Genomic DNA, 21,050 nt, shown 5'->3' on the forward strand with positions numbered 1-21,050 from the left:
GTTTCAAAGTTATTTAACATGGAGGTGACCGACCGACTGATCTTTTTAAAAGGTGGAAGTTGGATTGATTAGAATGGGGACTGTTTACTTTTTCCTAATGAGAGCTTCTAACATAGCTTATGTTTTGGTTGGCAATACATACCCAAACACATTTACAAGTGATGATGAATTCTTGTTTATGAGAATCTTGACTACGGTGATCAGGTGTAATCTATCCCAGTACATAAACTCTAATGATGTTAATCATGATTTATTATGGAAAGTATTTGTTCAATTACACTTGCTGTATTATGCAAACACTGCATCAGTAAAATTGTAAAACGTTGCAACTATAAAAGTTGAATTTTAAAGCAAACCATTCAGCCAAAAGTAGTAACTCCTGCTTGCTTACTCCAGGATCCTATCAGTTTGTCAGCTGGCTTTGGGATCAGCCCTAACCAAGATGTTAAGATGGTCAGAACAGACAGAGACAGGTAATGACATGTTTTACCCAGGATACGGATTTATGGAGATGTTGCTTGGTTAGTGTTTCTAACCTATAGTGTGAAACCAAGAATGCATCCCTTTGAGAACCTGTTTTTCTCCTTTCCCTCTTACTAGCTCCTGGTTAGGTTACAGCACATCTTTTCTCCTGCTCAGCTCTTTCCAGGTGCTTCACAGCCATGAAATTGACTCCAGCAGTGGGTAGAAATGAGCCTCTAACAGAAGAGGTACACAGGGAGCGAAGAATACGTACGTAGGTATTGGAGTGGCAGAGAACTCGATTTTGAGGAAAAAAATTACCTGAAATTTACTCAGCAAAACAGGATGGAGATTTTCCAGGCAATCTATCAGCACGTTTCCACCATAACAGGTTTTCCTAGGACATCTGTGCTTAAGAGCTGTCGTTCTGGAGTGGTGTCTGTCGTGGTGAGAGTGCACACAAGGCTGCCCGGTGCGTGGGAGACAGAAGTCAGAAGCACTTGTGCCTTGCTACACCAGCTTGTTGCAGGATTTCTTTTACAAGGTGTTTAAACAAATTTTCTTCAATAAACATTCTTTTAGATAGCACTTTTGGTCAGCTAGATTCTTCCCTGTGCTTCTGGCTTCAGTTAAGCAAATGAACAATGTTCCTAATTTGTTGACATCATCATTGGTTTAGGGATATCTCACATGCCTGAGACTTTGGCTTGGCACTGGTGCAGAAATGGTTAATTAATAAAGCCTGATTTTTTTGTTTAAGAATTATTTAAAAATAACTAATCATGATGTGAATAATTTCTAATTCTTACCAGTTAAGTTTCAGCAATAAGAGAATTGGTCTCTTAATGTCTTAAAACTACTACCTTAAATACATATTTTATGATCACTGAGGGGAAAAAAGTTTAAGACAATTCAGACATGAGTCCTAGGGGATGATTGTTTCCCATTTTTAAAATGTAGATTTTTTTTTTTTTCCCCCAACAGGATTATAGACTTGGTAGGACCTAAACATTATTTGCCTGGTATAACCTTTCCTACCTAAAAGGAAAAATGCAGCAAGGTGCATAAAAGGTGTAACTTTTTCTTTTTTAATTTGTTCTTATCAAAAACCAGGTCTGGAGGCCAAAGTGCCCATCAGCACAGAAAGCAGCAGACTGTACTATGTAAAATGATAACCTGCTCCTGGGGTAGGCTGGTGCTTTGGTACTAGAACAGGCAGCCCCAAGTTCAGCAATTCCTCTGCTGTTTGATGTCTTCTCTACCACTCCCTGGTTCTTTGCTGGTTTTTGCCTAAGTGCTGGAGGCACCTTTTCCCCTGACTGAGCACAGCTGATGTGATCTGCCTTTTGATTACAGAGAAGCTCAAATCCTGATCTTCAACCAGAATTTGAAGAACCTTTTTCTTATTTGACACCTTTGCCCCTCTTGTATGTTACGACACACACCAAAGGAAGCAGAAGAATTTTGTTTCACAGGTGGTAACTTGGGATTTTTTCTGTCCTAGGAAAAATCTTAATTTCTCTTAAACACTAAGCACTAGACCTGACAACATCCAGCAGTAACTATTAGTCTCTGTCTCAAGTATTTCCAAATTTCACATGTATGGTAAAATGTTCTTATAAAACCTTCTTCCCTAATTTTCATTTTCAGCCTTTACAAAATTAAATTACCAGTTACTTGCCTCACCCTTTTTTTTTCCCAAGCAATGTTTCATTTTTTTGGCTCTTTTTGAAAAACTCAGTGTCGCAGCCAGTGCCTGTGTTGCTGCAAACAAAATAGCAAGCTGTAACATCAGGAACACAGGTCTGCAGAGCAGCATGGTGCAGCACAGACAGAACCTGACCTCTTTTACAGAAGAGCGAACAGCTCCTTTCACTACTAGTATGACTCAGATCCTTCCTTCTGCATAAATTGTCGTGGCAGGAGCTACCATCTCACCACCATCTCACCTATCCAAGCAGAGCAGAAGCTCCTGCCTTCTTGTTTCTGCCAGCCAGTTACTCTGATTTGGTAAAGCTGGGGGTTTTTGATGCAAATCCAGCAAGTTTTGCATACAGCTTTACCTAACCAGTATTTTCAAAGCATCAGTTGTGCTTGGTTGTAGCTTTCCCTTTTCTCTTTTACAAACTAGGACAGGAGTAGTTGCTGCAGCTCCTGTTTCAATATGGTTACAGTCACTCCATGGTCAGGGCACAAGTACAAAGGATCCAGTTTTGCTGCAACCTTTTTACCACCAATGCAGAAATAAAGCCATTTATTTTTGATAAAATTGTAATTAGTGCAATACATCTTAAAAACAGAAGAATGAAATGAAAGTATTTACACATAACTTAAGCAACAAAACCAGTTGTGGTCTGAGGTAATTTTAGTACTTTTTAAAGTAAAAATAAGGCAAATAAAAACCATTTCAGTGTTCTTTATCCAAACTAATCGAACTCAGAAATCAACGATTGTCTACACATACTGTTAAAAAGTACATGAATTTCCCGACAAGCTCAGACATTTCACAGGAGAAAAAAAAATTCCAGGGTTACAGAATTGTTCTTAAGTAACACGTAGATATTTTCAGAAGGCTGACAGGCTTCCATTTCTCCTGGCTGAGAGACTCTCAGTGGATTGCATTTCACCTAGGCAGGCAGAACTTTCTTCATCATCATTAAAGCTGTCAAATGTGCTCAGCAAAGTGCCATTTGCTGCTCTATCATCCTTCCGCAGAGAGAGGGGCAGGTTTGCTAGGGTGAAGTTAACATCTTTGAAGGCATGCAATAAAAAGATCCCCACAATAATAGTCAGGAAGCCACTGAAGGTGCCGATAATGTCATCAGCCGCCATGTGTTGCCATTCCTTGAAAAGGATGGCAGAACAAGTTAAAACAGATGTTGTAAAGATTACATAATATATTGGAGTCACTATTGAAGTGTTGAATATATCCAGAGCCCTGTTTAAATAGTTGATCTGCGTGCTCACACAGACAGTAAGGCTTAGCAGCAGAATCCAAGACAAGGGATGTTTCAGCACTGGTTTTCCTGCAAAAAGTTCCTTTATAGTGATGCCCAGACCTTTTACACAGGAGACTGATAAGGCTCCAATTACAGAGCAAATTGTTATGTACACGAGAATGTTGGTCTGTCCGTGGCGAGGTCCCACCACACATATTAGAATTAAAGACACAATGACAACGAGCGTTGCGAAGACCACAAAACCTATGGTTGGGGAAAAAAAAGTCTTGTTATTTATAGACACTATAAATTAATATTAATTATTATTAATGGACACACTTGTTACTTATGGACTCTATCAGAAGCAGGGGTACTTATCTTAGGGCTGCAGGGAAAACACTCATTAACAGTTGGACTGCCTCAGCTTAAACAGAAGAGTTCAGGATGTTTCTCATTACTCCTCCACCATCACAGTTTAGATGATGCTAGAGTGAGCTAGCCAAAACAAAGAAAGTACCTCAGGCATGCTCTACTACTTTTACCAGTCTATTGTCAAGACGACTGCAGGATTAGATTGCTAAATTGCCTTACACCTAGATTCACTGAGGTGTAGATGCCACTGGACACAGGCTTGAGTCTGAATTGAGTCTTTTTTAGGAGATACATTTTGGCAGGTGGCTGTATTCATCAGCAGGTTTCCAATGATCAGGTCATTCCTTAAGAACAGCTTTTTAATCTCTGTGCTGGCTATTTCCTCATGTTTAAGATTGGAATTGCCTTTGTATAATTAGTATTTTGCAGATGTGCATTTTTGAGTGCTCATCTTCCATGTAGGCACAGCAGCTCATCTCTAGGATTTTACTTCTCAGCAGACACCACAACACCTACTTTTTCATTTTAAGGACAGCTCAAAGTTGGGCTTGGAGATGACACACTTCAATCAAAATTTATAGAAGTTTTGTTTATCTACCTGTGCTGCTGCATTTGTTTGAACAATCACCTCAGTGGTTGCCATCAAGACACTTTATTCAAGGCCAGACAAGTTCATTGGCATCACGCAAAGGTTCCTATGGAATTATATTACAGAATTCAAATCTCTACTTCATTTGAACAACATGTCTACATGAAGCAGACAAGGCCATCTTCCTGGAACTTGAGAGCAGCAGTAATGAAACTATATAATGAAGAAATGATGGGCTGTGTACATATCAAGCCAGCATTTTTCTTACCTGGATCACCTAGTTTGTGGGACATTTCATCCAAAGTTTCTACTTCTTCCTCTTGTGGAGCATGAATTACCATCACAGTTGATCCCAGTATACTTAACAAACACCCTATTTTTCCATGTAAATTAAGTTTTTCATTTAAAAAGAAGGATGACAGAATGGCACTAAGAAATAAAAAAAGGCACCAACAAACATGGAATTAGTAATATCCATTTGCTCATCAGCTTACAGGTTGTTTTGACTGTACAAGTCACTTGCATACACAATGTGCAGCTTAAAACCAGCTATTTTCTATCTTAAGGTACTTGCTATGGACAGAACTACCTGTTAATATTTGACATCTCTGCCCAGAACCCCTTTTTTATGCTGCCTGCTAAAAAAATGCTGTATCTAAGAACTTGCAAAAATAATTTAAGACAGACGAAAATTTACTTAGGAATGAAAATACTGCTCTGTTGTAATCACCGTGTTTTTGAAATGCAGAAGACAATAGCTTTTCAGAGATGGACGTGGAGATGCATTGCTAGAACCCTTTTATATCATAGCCACTACATATTTGGAGAAACTTAAAAGTTACTCCTGATGTTTATAAGCACTCTATTATGAAGAAGAAACCCCATTTATTACAGCATAGTTCAGTGACATATTTCTAAATAAGTGTTTTACTTTTGTCTCTCAATTCACACTGCTGTCTGTTAGTGTTTCTTACCTTACAAGAACACTGAGAGCTCCTAGAGGAGTCACTAATGTAGCTGGTGCAAAAGCATAGGCAGCAAAGTTCGCTACTTCGCCAGCTCCCACTGCACAGGAACAGGAATTAAAACCTGAGTTAGGCTGTCATGCAACAAACCTCTGATTCAGGGCAAGAGGTCATGTAGACACAAACACGCAGCAAGGGAACAATGGAGAATTCTAACTATAGCATTCAGCTAACAGTACTAGCAGAACACACCCCTGCCCCTCTCCCCCACTATTACATTTTAAAAACAGGCTGTGGAACTGCCACAGGTATTAGAATTGATTCTACCAAATCAGAAGGTGCTTTATTTTAGCGTCTATGTTGTAGCCCCCCAGCCTGCCAGCTTGACTCATGAAGTTCTGCATGGAGAAATCTGCAATAGCAGGATATAGCACAGCACATACAGTAAGCCACAGTTACCTGCAGCCGGTAAATTGAGAGTTCAAGCAATAAAAAAATTCAGAAAACAGGCATAATCCCAAAATATGATTCCCTTTAAGAAATCCTATATATCTAAGCACTTTTCTGCTGAGACAAAAAACAGAATGCATATGGTAGCAAAGACATACAAAACCACTGCACAAAGAGGGCAGTTACATTAAAGGAAGAATTTCTGATGTGAGAGAAGTTACAGTAAAATCATTAGAACTGCATGCATGAATAACATTACCATGTATTGTAGAATCCCAATCTCATTCCCTTTTTTTGTAACCATACTGCCATCTGTGGCATAATTATTTATTAAAATTATACAATACAAATTTTTGACACTTAGATGAATAATTTTTGACACTTACTTGAAAGAAGTCCAGCCCACCATAGCCATTCCTTAAGGTATGCATGACCACCTTGACCTAAAATTGAAAGAATGTTGGCTATTCCACTAAAAACAACGACGCCCCATCACTAATAACACTGCCATAACATAATTTTTGCAACCCATGTCCTTAAAAACATGAGTAGCCTTTTGATACCTAGGCTTTCTAGGTAGAGGGGTTGAAATCAAAGCATCTTCAATTTCTGATGTGCATGTGCCTCCTACAGCCTCCTTTGATAACAAGTTATTTCATTTCTTTTGTATTAGAAATGGCACTGATGATCATATCTGCATTACCCTGAGAAACAGTTCTTTCCAATCACTGAAATGACATGAAAAGCCAAGTTATGTTTCTCTTACTATAAGACTGCTACTCTGTGGAAATTGTACATGGTTTATACGTGATTGATTACATATACAAACATCACATTTTCTCATTCCAAACTAGGGTGCATGAATTATGTATCTCAAGATCAACCATCTTTTAGAAGCAAAGATGACAGGTACTGAATAAAAATATTCATAGTCAACCTTCTGAATCGTCTGCAGATGCTGCAGCTATCCTACCTAAATCTATCTTCTTTCAATTTAAAGCCATTGCCCCATGTCCTGTCACTACAGGCCCTGGTGGGGGGAAAAAAAAAAAAAATCTGTCTTTTATAAGCCCCCTTTTGGTACTGGAAGGTGCTATAAGGTCTGCCAAGACCCTTTTCTTCTCCAGGCTGAACAATCCCAACTCTGTCAGCCTATTCTCATAGAAGTGTTCTGTCCCTCTGATCATTTTCATGGCCCTTCTCTGGACTTGCTCCAACAGGTCCATGTCCTTCCCAGATTGGGATCCCAGAGCTGTCTGCAGCACTGCAGCTGGGGTCTTGCCAGAGCAAAGCAGAGGGGCAGAATCCCCTCCCTCACCCTGCTGTCACACCTGATTTGGATAAGTTTGGCTCTCTGGGCTGAGTGCACATTGCTGGGTCATGTTCAGCCTCTCATCCACCAGCACCTGCAAGCACTTCTGGGCAGGGCTGCTCTCCATCAGTCCATCCCCCAGCCTCTGTTGATACTGGAGGTTGCCCTGACACAGGTGCAGCACCTTGCTCTGGTTCTTGTTGAACTTCATGAGGTTTGCACAGACCCACTCCTCAAGTCCATCCAGGTCCCTCTGGACAGCACTTCCTCGCTCTAGAGCATCAGCTGCCCCCCTCAGCCTGGTGTGATCCACAAACACGCTGCCAGCGCACTCAATCAATCCCACTGTCTGTATCACTGGTGAAGATACTTAATAGCACTGCTTCCAGTATGAAGCCTTGAGGGATACTACTCATCACACTCAATTACTACACGTGGTTTTTAGTTTTCTAAAACAATCTCCTGACACCCAAACACAGTTAACACTCTCTTAAATCCACTCATTCAGGAGCACATATATAGTTAAGAGTGCTGCTTCCAAGTTCAATTTGCAAGAACAATTTAGATTTAACTGACATACAAAGGAATCCTTTGACAAGTGTCCCCAGAGGGCATTACATATGCATTAAATAGCATGTGTCACACACAGTTACAGCTATCTGACACCAGAGAAAAAATACACCAGCTCTGTGTTTTAGGTTTCATATACATGTAACAGAAAACCAAAAAAGTCAAAACAAGACCATTAGTTTAATGAACTAATGAACAGAAATAATCTTCTGTTAAACAGCAATATCTAAACATCAGCAATTTATTAAAAGATGTATGTATTTACCTGCTCTCATGGAGCCTTTCCTGGCTAACCGGAGGAGACCTTTCTTTTTCAGGATGAAACTTCCTCCAATGAAAATGCTGGAACTCATAGCCAACACCAGACCAATACAGAAGTCATACCTCCCACGAGTTTGGCTCATCTCGTAAGCTACTAAACACTGTCACATTGATCAATGAGGAGTAGAACTTCTGTTACTCAACTGAAACACGAGCAAAATAAATACATTAGAATTAAGCTGGTAGAAATACGTGCTGTATAGGAAAATCCTCAACAGCTCATGTGACTGGTTCTCCTGTAAATGGCCTCTTCTAAGAGAGGTTAACCAAAAAAATGGCAATCTCTGAAGCATGGGTAACCTTGCACTAAGGATGAGTAACTAACAAGTTTGAACACAGAGAAGGGAGGGTTTCTGGCCTGAAATATAAAACCTGAAACCCAAATAAAAATTCTTTTAGAAACTGCAGGGAAATTTTACAAATATGTCATTTATTTTTCTTTTCATTGAGTACACAGATCTGTGTCTGGCGCACCATGTAACTAGTGATATTGATAAAAAATTTACTTACATTGAAATCAGTTTGTAAAAGAGTTTGAGAACAGTTGCAGCATTTCTTCCATATAAACTCCCTAGAAAAATTAAAGAGAGTATTAGATGTTTAATCATATAGCCATCTTCATAATACAAACAAATCTCACATGCATGCACATCCAATTACACTTTAACAGGAAAATCTGGCAAGAAATAAGGCCTTTGTTTGTTAATTTATTTTATAGAGTTTCCCATACTTGTATGAAGCACCTTTCAATATTACTTTTCCCTGTACTTTCATGCTTTCAGCTTTGATTGATGTGCTATACCTCTAGGAAAACCTAGCAGAGCTACTGGTAGGTTAGCATTAAAACTGAACACAGATCCTCTTACTTGCATCCAGTTAGGCTGTGAAAATGTAGAGGAAAACAATAAGCAATCAACATAGCACTGCTCAAAATGCTGCAAGAGCCACAGCTCAAAATTCTCAAATCCTCTTCCCTTAATCCTTGCACAGTAATTTTTAATATCTTATTTTGTAGGACAAACTAAGTAAATGATCTACAAGAGAGTGCTTTCACTTTCTAGCCACTTTAAAAAATAAACTAGACTCTTGCATGATACAAAACCACCTATCAAACAAAACCAAGAAAGACAAATCATCAGTGCGTGAGACAGACCAAACCCAGCCACCTCACCAACTGCATAAAATATCATCCTGGTTTTGAGTTCAAACAAGACTTTCAGTTCCTTGAAGAAGTTTTTAACGCAAGGAAAATACATAAGACTTTTGTGACTGTTCTCTCTACCATCTGTTCTAGCTGGTGTAAGGCTCTCTGTTCAGGTAACCGAGCTAAGAATGTTCTTCCAACTCCAGCTGGTGCAAAATGTGACAGTGGTATAGCATCACCTGGGGGAGCAGGGGCTGGTTTTGCTAAGCATTATCATTTACAGGTTTTTTCAACAGTTGCGACTTTAATTACATTACTAATGGGATTATTTTTACTAGTGCAGCTTTTTACTAAAGGAGAACTCTCCATATTGGCAAAACCACATTTTTCTTTTCCTTTTCTTCTCTCCCTGGTTTGCATACCTTCACCTACACTGACAGAGGAAAAGAGCATCAGTTAGTCCCATCCTGACACCTTCCACCCACTGCATTCCAGAAACAAGGGAGAAGCACAGGCTGCTTTTCTTTGCAGCAGAGGAAGAATTTGATTGCAGAAGAACGAGGAAACTTGCGTGCTCACAGGTAGTTTTATGAATTTAGACTTGAAAAGGATGCTACACTTTGAAACCTAGTATTTCTACTTTCCCCCATGTCCCAAATACACTGACTTGCCCTGTCAACCACTTTGTTAACCTTGTAAAGAACTCATATCTCAACCACATAAATTACATAAATTCAGATAAATTACTGCTAGCTCCTCCCATCAAGTTTATTTGTCCTCACACACGTGACCAGTGTGCATTTCTGCTTGGGCTGGACTACCTTATTTCCACCTAAGGTTTATTCAGATGTCTACAGTTGCAGACAAACATCACACAGTCATGCTGGACACAGCTGCTCTGAAGAGATCTGGTTCCCACTGCATACAGCACAGATATAATTTGCACGTGTAGAACTGACATGTGCAAGGTCAAAGCAGTACCAAGCACTGGAAGTTTTGCACTTCAGGAAATCAGGACTTTAATTCTAACCCTAAAACTTAATAAAAGAAGAACTAATGCATCCTCATTAATATAATCAAGAAAAATTATCTAAGGGCATGAGAAAAGAAAATGCCATGAAATGAGCAGTTTCTGGAATAAATACGCCTCTCATTTTCCTGCCTTGGGACGTGCCAAAGCTGTTTCATTCCAGCAGCCAGGGCCACTACTAGGTTATAAACAGAGAGAAGCCGGAAAATGTAGGAGTTAAATAAAGCTGGCAGTCGTGTAGCTCTGCAAAGGTTCTTCAATCAAGTTCACAGCTGATTTTAACACATAGAACACTTCATCCACTCAAGACCAGCAGTGTCATGGAGGAGTACTAGTTTCCTGCTCTGATTTCAGAGAAGTAATGAAGGGCTGAGACTCTCCTACTCACAGAAGCTACAACATCTACCACACCTCCAAGAGCCACTCATTAATGAACTGCCTGTGGATCTGCTGGCATCATGAGTCATAACTCTCAGTGCGCAGCAGTGCAATGACAGACCACACAGGGAACTGGGTTTGAAGGTTATCAGACAGGGAGAGATGCAGAAACTTGGAATGAGAAAAAAAAACTGTGGGAGACAAGCAAATCCAGATTAGCCACAAAGTTTTGTTGCTTATTTTCAAGATGTAACCAAAATGTATCACAAATGCTAGCAAGATACAGACTCTAAAACACGAGGTAACGCTTCTTTGCTCAAAAGTCATTTTCTCTCAAAAGTAGCACAAACACAATGCTCAACAGTTGTTACATTTATTGTAGCAAGTGCGCTCCCTAAATATTCAGAAACACTAAAAGTGGTATAATAAGATGAAGCAATATTTTACATTTAAAAACAGATCAGCATAAGTAAGAATGTGGGAATTACCAGCCAAAGCAAATTAGTATCACTTCTACAAGCTGTATACTGTATGGAAGCAATAACTAGAGCTGGAAAAGGCAGACAAGGTGCATTGCTCCAACTTTGCTTACTTGGCCACAAGCCCTCTGGAGTTCAGTAGACAGTCTTAAAAGACTTACAAGAAGTAATCTAAATCTATGCTAAATTATTTAAATTCAAGAATCTTTTCTAAAACCTGCTCTTTTCAACCAGGAACAGGATGATGCCATAAGCAAAAAAATGACCTTAACAGGCCATTTACTTCAACCCTTTGCCATGTACTACATAATTCACTGCTGCTCCTCATTGCAGATAATTCAGCCAAGCTTCTCCCACAAAATACTTGCAAAGGAAACTTCACAAACATGGCAGCCATGCTTTGATGCCATTAGGAACTCTCATTATCTAATCATCTTCACTTTCACTACCAAATCCCATTGTGTTTTTCCACTCCAGACTGGAAAAAGATACAAGTTGCTTTATCTCTGTATCCACATATCAACATTACTCTGCAGGTTAGGTGCTTGGCACCTCCTGCTGTGCCACCCTCTGGGTCCTTTCCCAATAGCTTTATAAAGTGCAATTTCCAAAGCTGCATACAGTACTTTAGTTTGAGTTATTATCACTTCTGCAATACAGTGGTAGACTGTATTTCTTTTCAAACATCCAAATCAGGTGGTTTTCTTAGCCCTTTGTCTGCAGTCACCTACTGTTGACTCATTTTCAACTTCTCTATTAGTATAACCTCCTGCATTTGTATAGCAAATTATTCCTGGCTGGGTATAATATCTTCCATTTGCTCCTATAAAAAACATCTTTTCTTTAGAAATGTTTCCTGAAAACATTCAACCAAGGTTACACACTGGCAATCCTTCCCTGCCCAGTGTCATTGATTATTTCTTTGTCTTTTGAGCCAGATCAATAACATTAAACAGCCAAAGATTCAGACATGAGGGAATATTTTTAAACAAAGGCCTGCTTTGGCAAGACAGTAATACTCTAGGTATAGCCATTCTGCATCTTTCAAACTGTTCTGTGGTATTTTACTGTCAATTCTGCTAGTTTACAAGAGCTCCATGAGAAGTTTTGTGTTTCTAACATTGGAATTAAGCAGCTATTTAATGCCCTTCTAGCCATAAAGCTTGTCATGGAAGAAAAGGGGGTTGAATCAACAAGTTGCTTTAACAAACACGCATTGACTATTATGTGTCTTGTTGGCTATTATGTGTTCCCTTCTTCCTTTCCACAAGCATAAAACTACATGAAACAAACATTCCCTAACAAAACATAAGTCCAAATGTTCGGTGATGAGCCTTTAGAAGGCTCATTATACATACCAATTTTGTTCCAAAATCCAGAGGCATTCACTTAAGTATTTCGAAGTTAGGTTTCTAAAACAGAAATTTAAAATAACATTAATTGGCATGTAAAGAATTTGGCAAAAATATTATGTCCATTATTTCAAGCCAAATTAATTTTCATGCATGACATAGAGGACTTTACAATGTCCATCTATGCTTTAAAAAGGAAGAGGATTTTTGTTTTAAAAACACTTGAATAACAAATCAGTATGATTTTTGATTTCATCTTCCTTAGATACATCTTGCCTTATTATATATTTTATTTCACTTGTTTGCTTTTCACTTCACAAATCAAAGAAACTAACCTGTGATCTAAGCTATTCTTTAGAAGGTACTGTATTAAAGTTGAACTGAAATAGCATCCTAATCCTTTCAGTTTTGTTCTGTAATTAAAGTGCTAAGGCACTTTTATTGCAACATAACTACTATCGAGTTTTAATTACTGGCTTTAGTATGGTGAGTTTTCAGAGGATGTTTATACAGAATCACAGAATTGGAAGGAACCCACAAGGATCATCAAGTCTAGCTCCTGGCCCTGTACAGGAGAGCCCCAAGAACCACACCATGTACCCGAACACACACAGGTTTGAACTCTGTCAGGCTGGTGCTGTGATCACTTCCCTGGGGAGCCTGTTCCAGTGCCCAACCACCCTTCGGGTGAAGAACATTTTCCTAATGCCCAACCTAAACCTTCCCTGACACAACTTCAGGCCATTCCCTTGGGTCCTGTCACTGTTCACCTCAGAGAAGAGATCAGTGCCTGCCCCTCTGCTTTGCCTCATGAGGAAGCTGTGGACCATGATGAGGTCTCCCCTCAGTCTCCTCTTCTCCAGGCTGAACAGACCAAGCACCCCCAGCTGCTCCTCATACAGCTTCCCCTCATGCCTTAGGTTTTAACTTTTATATTTTTCAAATCCTGTAGCACCCAGTGTGTAACTGAAGTTTCTTGTAGCCTGTTAACTACTGTTCTCTCATGCTAGTTAGACATAACAAGCTTCTCCAAGCTTGCTCTCCAAGGACACCCAGATTGTCCTGGGCCCAAAATGTGTAAACTAACGTCTTAAGAAGGGGGGTAAACTTGGGGAAATTACATCATTAACTGAAGTTTTAATTGGAGAATTAACCCTGATATGCAAATGAACCAAACTTATAAAAGTGTGAAGAACTCGTGACTTGGGGTCCATCTTGGGTGTAGCCTCTTGACTCCCAGGGGTGTACCTTGAAGGCCCTTCAGATAAATACCTACCTTTATTCCCTTATTCTTGTCTAGTCTCTGTTTTTAGGTGGCCATCTCAGGCATCACCCCTCTACCCCCTTCACCACCTTCACAGCCCCCCTTTAGATATACAGAACTCTGGGGCAGTGGGAATATGAACACAGAAATAGTCTCAGTAAGACTACTAAAATCCCCCCAAATATATAATTATTAAATCCAAGCCTTCCTCAGTCATATTCCATCCACTCACAAACACAGCTTTTAAACACAGGTATAAAGAGAACACTGAAGGACAGCTACAACAGAGTATTAGAATAAAAGAGCTCAAACTTCAGTCATGTGCACCTTTCAAAGGCCAAGATGGATGCACGCAGTACCTACAGATTCTGTATACACTGTTTACAAAACAACACGTTCAATTTTGCACTGCACATCTGCAGTTTTCCACCTCTGTCAAAGTTAAAGACTGCCCAAGCTTATACACATAATTATTTGCGTATTACACATAGGCAAGCTAAAAAAATATTTATGTTCTATATATGCATATATATAATGTTAGAGGCACTATCATATGCTCAGAAAGCAAAACATACCATAACTATCCTAAAGTTGCCTATTTTAAAAGGTTTAGATAAGCTATGGGGAAAATCAATTCTTTACAGCAGATTTCTATTTATAAAGCAAAAGCAACAAGCACGCCATTTTATGAAATTAGGAAGAAACAAAAAAATGCCACATTAAAAACCTACTCTTTGCATGTGCTGCTTGTAGTTATTCTATGAAAAAAGACCTTTAATTAAAGCATTTTCACATAAAGCTAAAAAGTATCTTCACTAAAACAGTATTAGTCATTAACTGAATACAAATACAGACAGTGCATTACAGCTGATACTGCATTGATTGTTTTCACGGAAAGCTATCAAAACAGATTCAAGATAAGACTTGCCTCATCTTTGCTGTACCTGGCACATGAGTTCCACTCCCGTGGGAGGGGCAACCAGCACAGGGTCACTGAAGGTCCACCTTTAGTATTTAATATGGGCAGTTTCAAATTTAAGATAATTCGGGAAGTTAAAGTCCAATCTAGACATTAGTCACGGCTACTCTTTTGACACAACTGATAACGTGTTATAACTTGCTTTCTCTTTGCCAGGATTTTATCATGAGAATTAACTACTTTAACAAAAGCAGAACTAGACACTGAATTCTAAATACAATGATACTGACGAAACCTTATGGAATAATTTTCTATTGATTAAGACGGTATCTTCCAGAGGAAAAAACCACAACTGTATACAATGAGGCACATCAAAAGCATTAAGATAGAACCACAATGACTTACATTTATCACATTTTCATTACAAACAATGTTAAAGACATTGTAGTGAAATAGAGAAAGTTGACTGCTTTAAAAAGATTGGGAGGAAAAACAGGGACAAAAGAGTTAGATCCAGGCAACTTCACAGTGTATGAATGAACACAAATCTTCACTCTGAATCACAGAATCAACTAGGCTGGAAGAGACACTTGAGATAGAGTCCCACCGGTGACCCAACCATCACCACGTCAACAGACCATGTCCAGTCTTTTCTTGAACACCTCCGGGGACAGTGACTCCACCAGGTACCTCCCTGGTCAGCTCATTCCAATACCTCATCACCCTGCCTGTGAAGAAATTCCTCCTAATGTCCAACCTAAACCTGTCCCCTGGTGCGTCTTAAGACTACAGTGAACTACAGTGCAAAGCTAAGATTACTTTTTCCACGTCAAAACGATGCACCAGGGCTCTGAAGGACTACTGAAGGTGCTCCAGAACCAGGCTGCACAACCCTCTACCTCGGATAATTCAACCCTGGACCAAACTGAAGATGAACCGGGTTAGCTCCCTGGTTAACCACACGCACACGCCAATACGAGGCACAGCAGCTCCGGAGCACGGGCAGACCCAGCACACCGTACCTGGACACCTCTGCCCGCTGGGAGAACCCCACAAACAGCCCTATTTAGAGCTTTTAATCCCGGCCTTCTCAGACCAAACCACAAGTTTCCCACTATGGAGAAACCACCCTTGCGCTCGTACAGCCAGACTCAAGGCCCGGAGCCCCGCGCCCGCGCCCCCGGCCCACTCGCTCCTCACCCGCAGCGCCCAGCGCCGAGGGCCTTGCGCCGAGCGCTTCGCGGGGAAGCAGCCCCGCCTCCCCCCGCCCCCCGAGGGGCCGGCCAGGCCCCCTCCCCGCCTCTCCCCGCCGGTACCTGCGGTCACGGCCCCTCTCACATCCCCGCCGGAAGCGGCGAACCAAGAGGAGACGGGGGCGGGGGAGGCCGGAGCGGGCGGCGGGAGGGGCCGGTGCCCGTGCGCTCCAGCGCCATGAGCGGGCGGGACGGGAGGGACCCGCAGCGGCAGCGCAAGGCGAGGCGGTGTCCCGGGCCCGTCCGCCCCCTCCGCTCCGCGGTTCCGGCAGCGGCCGCCGGAAGGGGCGCGGCCCGGTCCCGAGCCCCGCCCGCAGCGGGTCACATTCCCCTTCCCGCAGCCCCGCCTCTCCCGGGCTGGCGGCATCCCCCGGACGGGTGCCGGCTCCCGGCAGAGTCGCGAACCCCTCTGCGGCCCTGCAGCTGGGGTAAGTCATTCCCGCGACCCACCCCGCGCGGCGCCCCTGCCAGCGTCCGCGCTGCGCAGATTTTACACTCACAGAAAATCGCACAATCACAGGATGGTTTGGGTCGGAAGGGGGGGGACCTTGAAGATCATCCAGTTTCAACCCACCCTGCCGTGGACAGGGACACCTTCGACTAGATCAGCTAGCTCAAAGCCCCATCCAGCCTGGCCTTGAACCCTTCCAGGGATGAGACATCCAGAACTTCCCTGGACAACCTGTTCCAGGTCCTCATCATCCTCACAATACGGAATTTTTCCTAATATCTAATCTAAAGCATACCCTCTGCCACTTTTTACCATTCCCTCTTGCCCTGTCACTACATAAATAGTCTTGCCCCATGTTTCCTGTAAGTTCCCTTCAGGTACTGGGAGGCTGCAATTAGGTCACCCAGAAGCCTTCTCTTTTGCAGGCTGAAATAAACACAAGCTGTTTGCAGTAAGGGAGAGAGACATTTTACTGGGCCAGGTAAAGGGAACGGTTAATGAATCGGTTTAATCCAGGTCACCCACTCTCAGCACGTGCTTTACAACCCAAACTGCTTTAATCTCATACTAAGTAAATGGATAAATACAGTTAGACAAATATTTGTCCTCAGCACACAGCAAGGAGTCTTTGAAACAGTCATAACAAGCATCAGGCTCAGAGGGTTCTTTGGTTTCGTCAGGACTATCTGTGAGTATGCTTCAAGCAGCTGCCTTATAACACTAAGTCTGAACAACCAACACTGCCAAAATACCTGTGGTAGCTCTGCATGGAAGATGCAGCTCTGCCTCTTTAAACAAAAGACAGTTTTGTCACATTCCTTAGTTAAAGCAGTTCCTATTTTTTTAGCCTTCTCAGCATTTATGTTGACATTATCCTAGTCTGCACAAGCAGCTGCTTCATTTTTGCTAAACCTGGAAAGACCTGGAAACAAAACCAATCTTGGCTTTCCCTTGTGGGATACCCGTAACAAAGCCACTCCTCATCACTTTACCCGCCTGTTATATCTCACTCTGTCACAAAAATCAAATTTCTACACCACTCAAAGCACATGGATAAATGTTAAGCCTATTTTATTCTCTAAGGCAACATTCCATTCCCCATTATAAAACTAATCTAGTATTCTTGACATGAACTTTGCACTTATAAAATAGTTTTGTGTGTGTGTATATAAAAACATACTTTAATATAGAAAGGCTGCTAAACAATTTAGAGTCATTACCTAAGTAATGACACAGTAGGACACTGGCTTTTCTGTGGTTTACCAAAAGATACCAAAACTGTGAAGTCTTTGAAAAAGTTAACAGCTGGTGAAAATGGTTTCTCAAATGGATTAAAAAATTAAAACCTGTACCACCTAAACCAGTACAGTATAAACAGAAGTATCTAAGTACTGATAGCTAGGTTCAAAGTTTAAAGGAACTATAAGAACTACATGTGCCTGTGATCATGCCAAGTGCTGATAATGTGTATGTGTACATATTCCTGAGTTAAACAAGAAGCAAGTCAATTCAGTCTTCCCTTTCCACTCTTGTCTCCCTCTGCTCTCCTCCCTTCAGAAACACCTCTCAACCAAGCTAAAACAGTAATGAATAAATACCTGAAAATATTAATTGGACTCCTCCAAGCATTTTAGACCCTTGTGGAACTTCAGTCATTCTGTTAATCTCCTTCCTTGTGTTTCTTCAACTGCTAGTTCTGCTTAACATACATACATCTGTTCACACAAAGTATGAGTTCAAGTGCTTCAATTTGGCACAAAATTTGGCACATTAAATACTTACTTTAAAGCCAAAGGTTGTGCTCAGTAATGGAAAATACTCAAACCATCTCAGAGTAATTTACAACAGAACAGTATTTCAGGCATGTTTGCTGAGTATCTGGCAAGAACTCCAAGCATGAGAATGTTGGTAATCTGCCTAACTTAAGCCATTCTCATAGTGCAGTTCATCTGTGCAAACCATCCTTATGCCCAAGGAATTTCATGAGAGAGGACAGTGTAGGTACTTCTGCATGGCTATGGACAGGATTTTTCAGGGCTTAGTATCTCCTATGTGTATAAACATCTTGTAAAGTTTAAAAGGGCAAAGAGCAAAAATACAACCTCAGTAAGCCCTGACAGGGTCTCTGGTGACCACTTCCCTGCTGTGTTTCATGAAGACAGCTCAGTAGAACAAAGAAACCATGTCTGTGAGTCTACTTGTGCAACACCTGCAGTGTCACTTACAAGGAACTTCAGGGATTCTGCTTAAGACTTGTAGAACAAACCCCACAAAAATCAACAGGAATATTTTTTTTCTTTTGACACAATGAGATTTTTGTGTTTAACACTCTCCCCATATGAACTGTGTTGTTGAGATAAATATGCTTAGGATTGATTATGTCCCAGACTTTCAACAATACCAGTGGTGTTAATGGCACATTTGCCTTTACCACAATGCTGCTGCCTCAGAGGCCTAGCTCCTAAGATGCACAAGACAAGAATAGATAGCTGAATTTTCTTGCTAACAACATACAGACTCCTTATCCTACCTACTTAAAAATCAGAGATGCCGCATGCAGAAGTGAAAGCCTTCCTAGTTTTCTGGTCTTATCTTAGTACATTGCATTAATATCATCAATACCTTTACAAATAAAATTGCAGTAAAAAATCCATACCCATCTTTTCCACTGCATACATTTAATATTGAGGAGCTAGTTTCCTTGTTTAAAGATAATTTTGAATTTTGACTGGTAGTTATATCAATGCATCCCTGTTGTGGTCTGATGCTGGCTAAGTGCCAGGCACCCACAAAAAAACCATCTACTTAGTTCTTTTGCTATAGCAGAGGAGAGGGAATTGAAAACGTCATTATCATGAGTTGAAATAAGGATTATTGAAAAAAAAAACCACTTTAAGGCAAAACAGGTTTAAAACTTAAACAGTATAAAGAAGATTTATTATTAACAGAATTAAAAGTAAAAAGGGTAATGAGAACCAAAGCAAACTTTCAGAACACCTTTCTTTCCCAGTCCCTCCCTCTTTCCGCCGACCGTGCAGGGAAACAAAACATGGGGTTTTGGTCAGTATTCCACTTCTTAAAAATCTTTCTTCAGTATGCTTAAGGAAAAGACTTTCTTCTGCTGTGCTGTGGGATCCTTCCCACGGAAGACAGTTCTCTGCGAAATTTTAAAGCGCGGTTTTAACTTCCACAAGCAGCAGTCCCACCCGAGCCTGCTGCAACGTGAGTCCCTCCCACGGGCCAAGTTGTTACAGTGCGGATACTGTAACACACGTATCAAACAAGGAGGCCTTTGGAAAAGAAATATATATGGACCGATTCTTGATAGATATTTCAGAGATGTTTATTTCTCCAGCTGCACCAAGTAGTTTTCCCACAGCTGCCCAGTGTGGGTCATTTTAGTTCATGGACTTTAGTCTTTTAAGGATCAGCTGTTCTAGATTGGAAGCGAAGGCTCTCTTCCACTATCTCTAAAAGCAAGGATCATCTTGAGTTCCTCATTAGATTACAGTTTTCAGCATCCACACGCTCCAGCGTGATTACTCTTCTTCATGGGCTGCGTGTGGATCTCTGCACCCCCCATGCACCTCATGAATCACAGGGAAACTGTTTTATTACAGTCCTCACCATGGCTCGCAGGAGAATCCCAGCTCCGGAGCTTGGAGCACCTCCTCCCTTTCTTTTCACTGACTTCAGTGCTGTAGTGTTGGTTCTCCTCACGTGTCCTTACTTTTCCTTTTCCTCTGACTTGGAAGAAAGTTGGTGTCTGTAAGTTGCAGTTGACAGGTTGATCTCGTCTGGGCTCCGCATCGAGGAATTGCTCGCCATGTCTCTTGCTGATGGCTGTGTGGTCCTCACCGGCACCACACGGGCGGCTCCGGCCTCAGGAGAGCCCTGGCCGTGCGGTCCCAGCCTCGGAAAGGCCCCGGCGGCCACTGCTGGGATGGGCCCTGGTGGCCACCTCACCATCCCTTGGGAGAAGAAGAGAGAGAACTTTCCGCGGTTTTTCCTTTCTTAAATATGCCATCACAGAAGCGTTACCAAATTGTCTAATTGGGCTAGCAACCTGCCCATTGTCAGAGCCTTCAGTGATTGGTTCTGTGCTGGACATCGAAGCTTCGAGCAGCTTTTCTCCTGTCCCCACCAAAAACCAGGCTGTGTTAAACCAACACAGTCCCCTAAACCACAAATACAGAGAATGAAACAGTTCTTAATCATAAATCCCACCATTAAAAAAAACCCCAGCCAACCAAAATCTAGCATGCACGCACACACGCACACAGACTCTAAGTTATGTATTTGCCAGTACCTGATACAAGGGGCTAGGAACTTCAGATGAAGAATGAGATGGGCAGTCACTGTAATTTTCCAAGCAACTCTTTCTACAGAAAGCTATTATGACAGACAGTAAATTAGACTGGTGACACAGACTTCTTTCTAGCTGTTGCCACTCGATGCACACCCAACTGTGGAGCAGTAAATCTTGAAATAAAAGCTCTAGCAAGTAACCAGAGTGCAGCAATGCAGGAACAGAGCACATGTTAACCCTGAAGACAGTTTGAAGTGATTCAAGCCCCAGCAAACATTTCTGCCAGAGAAGTCTTCATCCTACCTGTGAGCAAACTTCAGTCCAATGAAGCCATTAAGACTACAGCCTGCTGATAGATACTGGTACAGGACAGGACAGCCGAGCCCTTTGTGGGCCAACTGATCTGTACCCATGCTTTTTCTGATAAAAAGCAAAGCTGCTATTTTATGAAAGGGTAATGGAAATAGTTTAGGTTTATGAATTGGAATTAG

The 21,050-nt window shown here is 41.4% G+C and overlaps 1 protein-coding gene across 3 annotated transcripts; it reads right to left on the minus strand.

Moving 5' to 3' along the window:
* Nucleotides 1-2,686: 2,686 nt before the first annotated feature.
* NIPA2 (NIPA magnesium transporter 2) lies at nt 2,687-16,000 on the minus strand. 3 transcript variants are annotated; one of them, XM_048324762.1, is made up of 8 exons: nt 15,863-16,000; nt 12,370-12,423; nt 8,491-8,551; nt 7,925-8,123; nt 6,164-6,220; nt 5,337-5,427; nt 4,631-4,791; nt 2,687-3,665 (listed from the first exon to the last, which is right to left on the minus strand). In XM_048324762.1, exons 4-8 carry the CDS (start codon nt 8,061-8,063, stop codon nt 3,028-3,030), a joined length of 1,086 nt encoding a protein of 361 aa, XP_048180719.1. In that variant the 5' UTR covers nt 8,064-8,123; nt 8,491-8,551; nt 12,370-12,423; nt 15,863-16,000; the 3' UTR covers nt 2,687-3,027. The 3 variants fall into 3 exon arrangements, with proteins under 3 accessions (XP_048180719.1, XP_048180728.1, XP_048180738.1); XM_048324771.1 differs by lacking the exon at nt 15,863-16,000 and adding an exon at nt 15,747-15,780; XM_048324781.1 differs by lacking the exon at nt 12,370-12,423.
* Between the last annotated feature and the right edge of the window lie 5,050 nt (nt 16,001-21,050).

The sequence above is a fragment of the Corvus hawaiiensis genome, chromosome 2, assembly GCF_020740725.1.
Source record: "Corvus hawaiiensis isolate bCorHaw1 chromosome 2, bCorHaw1.pri.cur, whole genome shotgun sequence".
Lineage (NCBI taxonomy): Eukaryota > Metazoa > Chordata > Aves > Passeriformes > Corvidae > Corvus > Corvus hawaiiensis.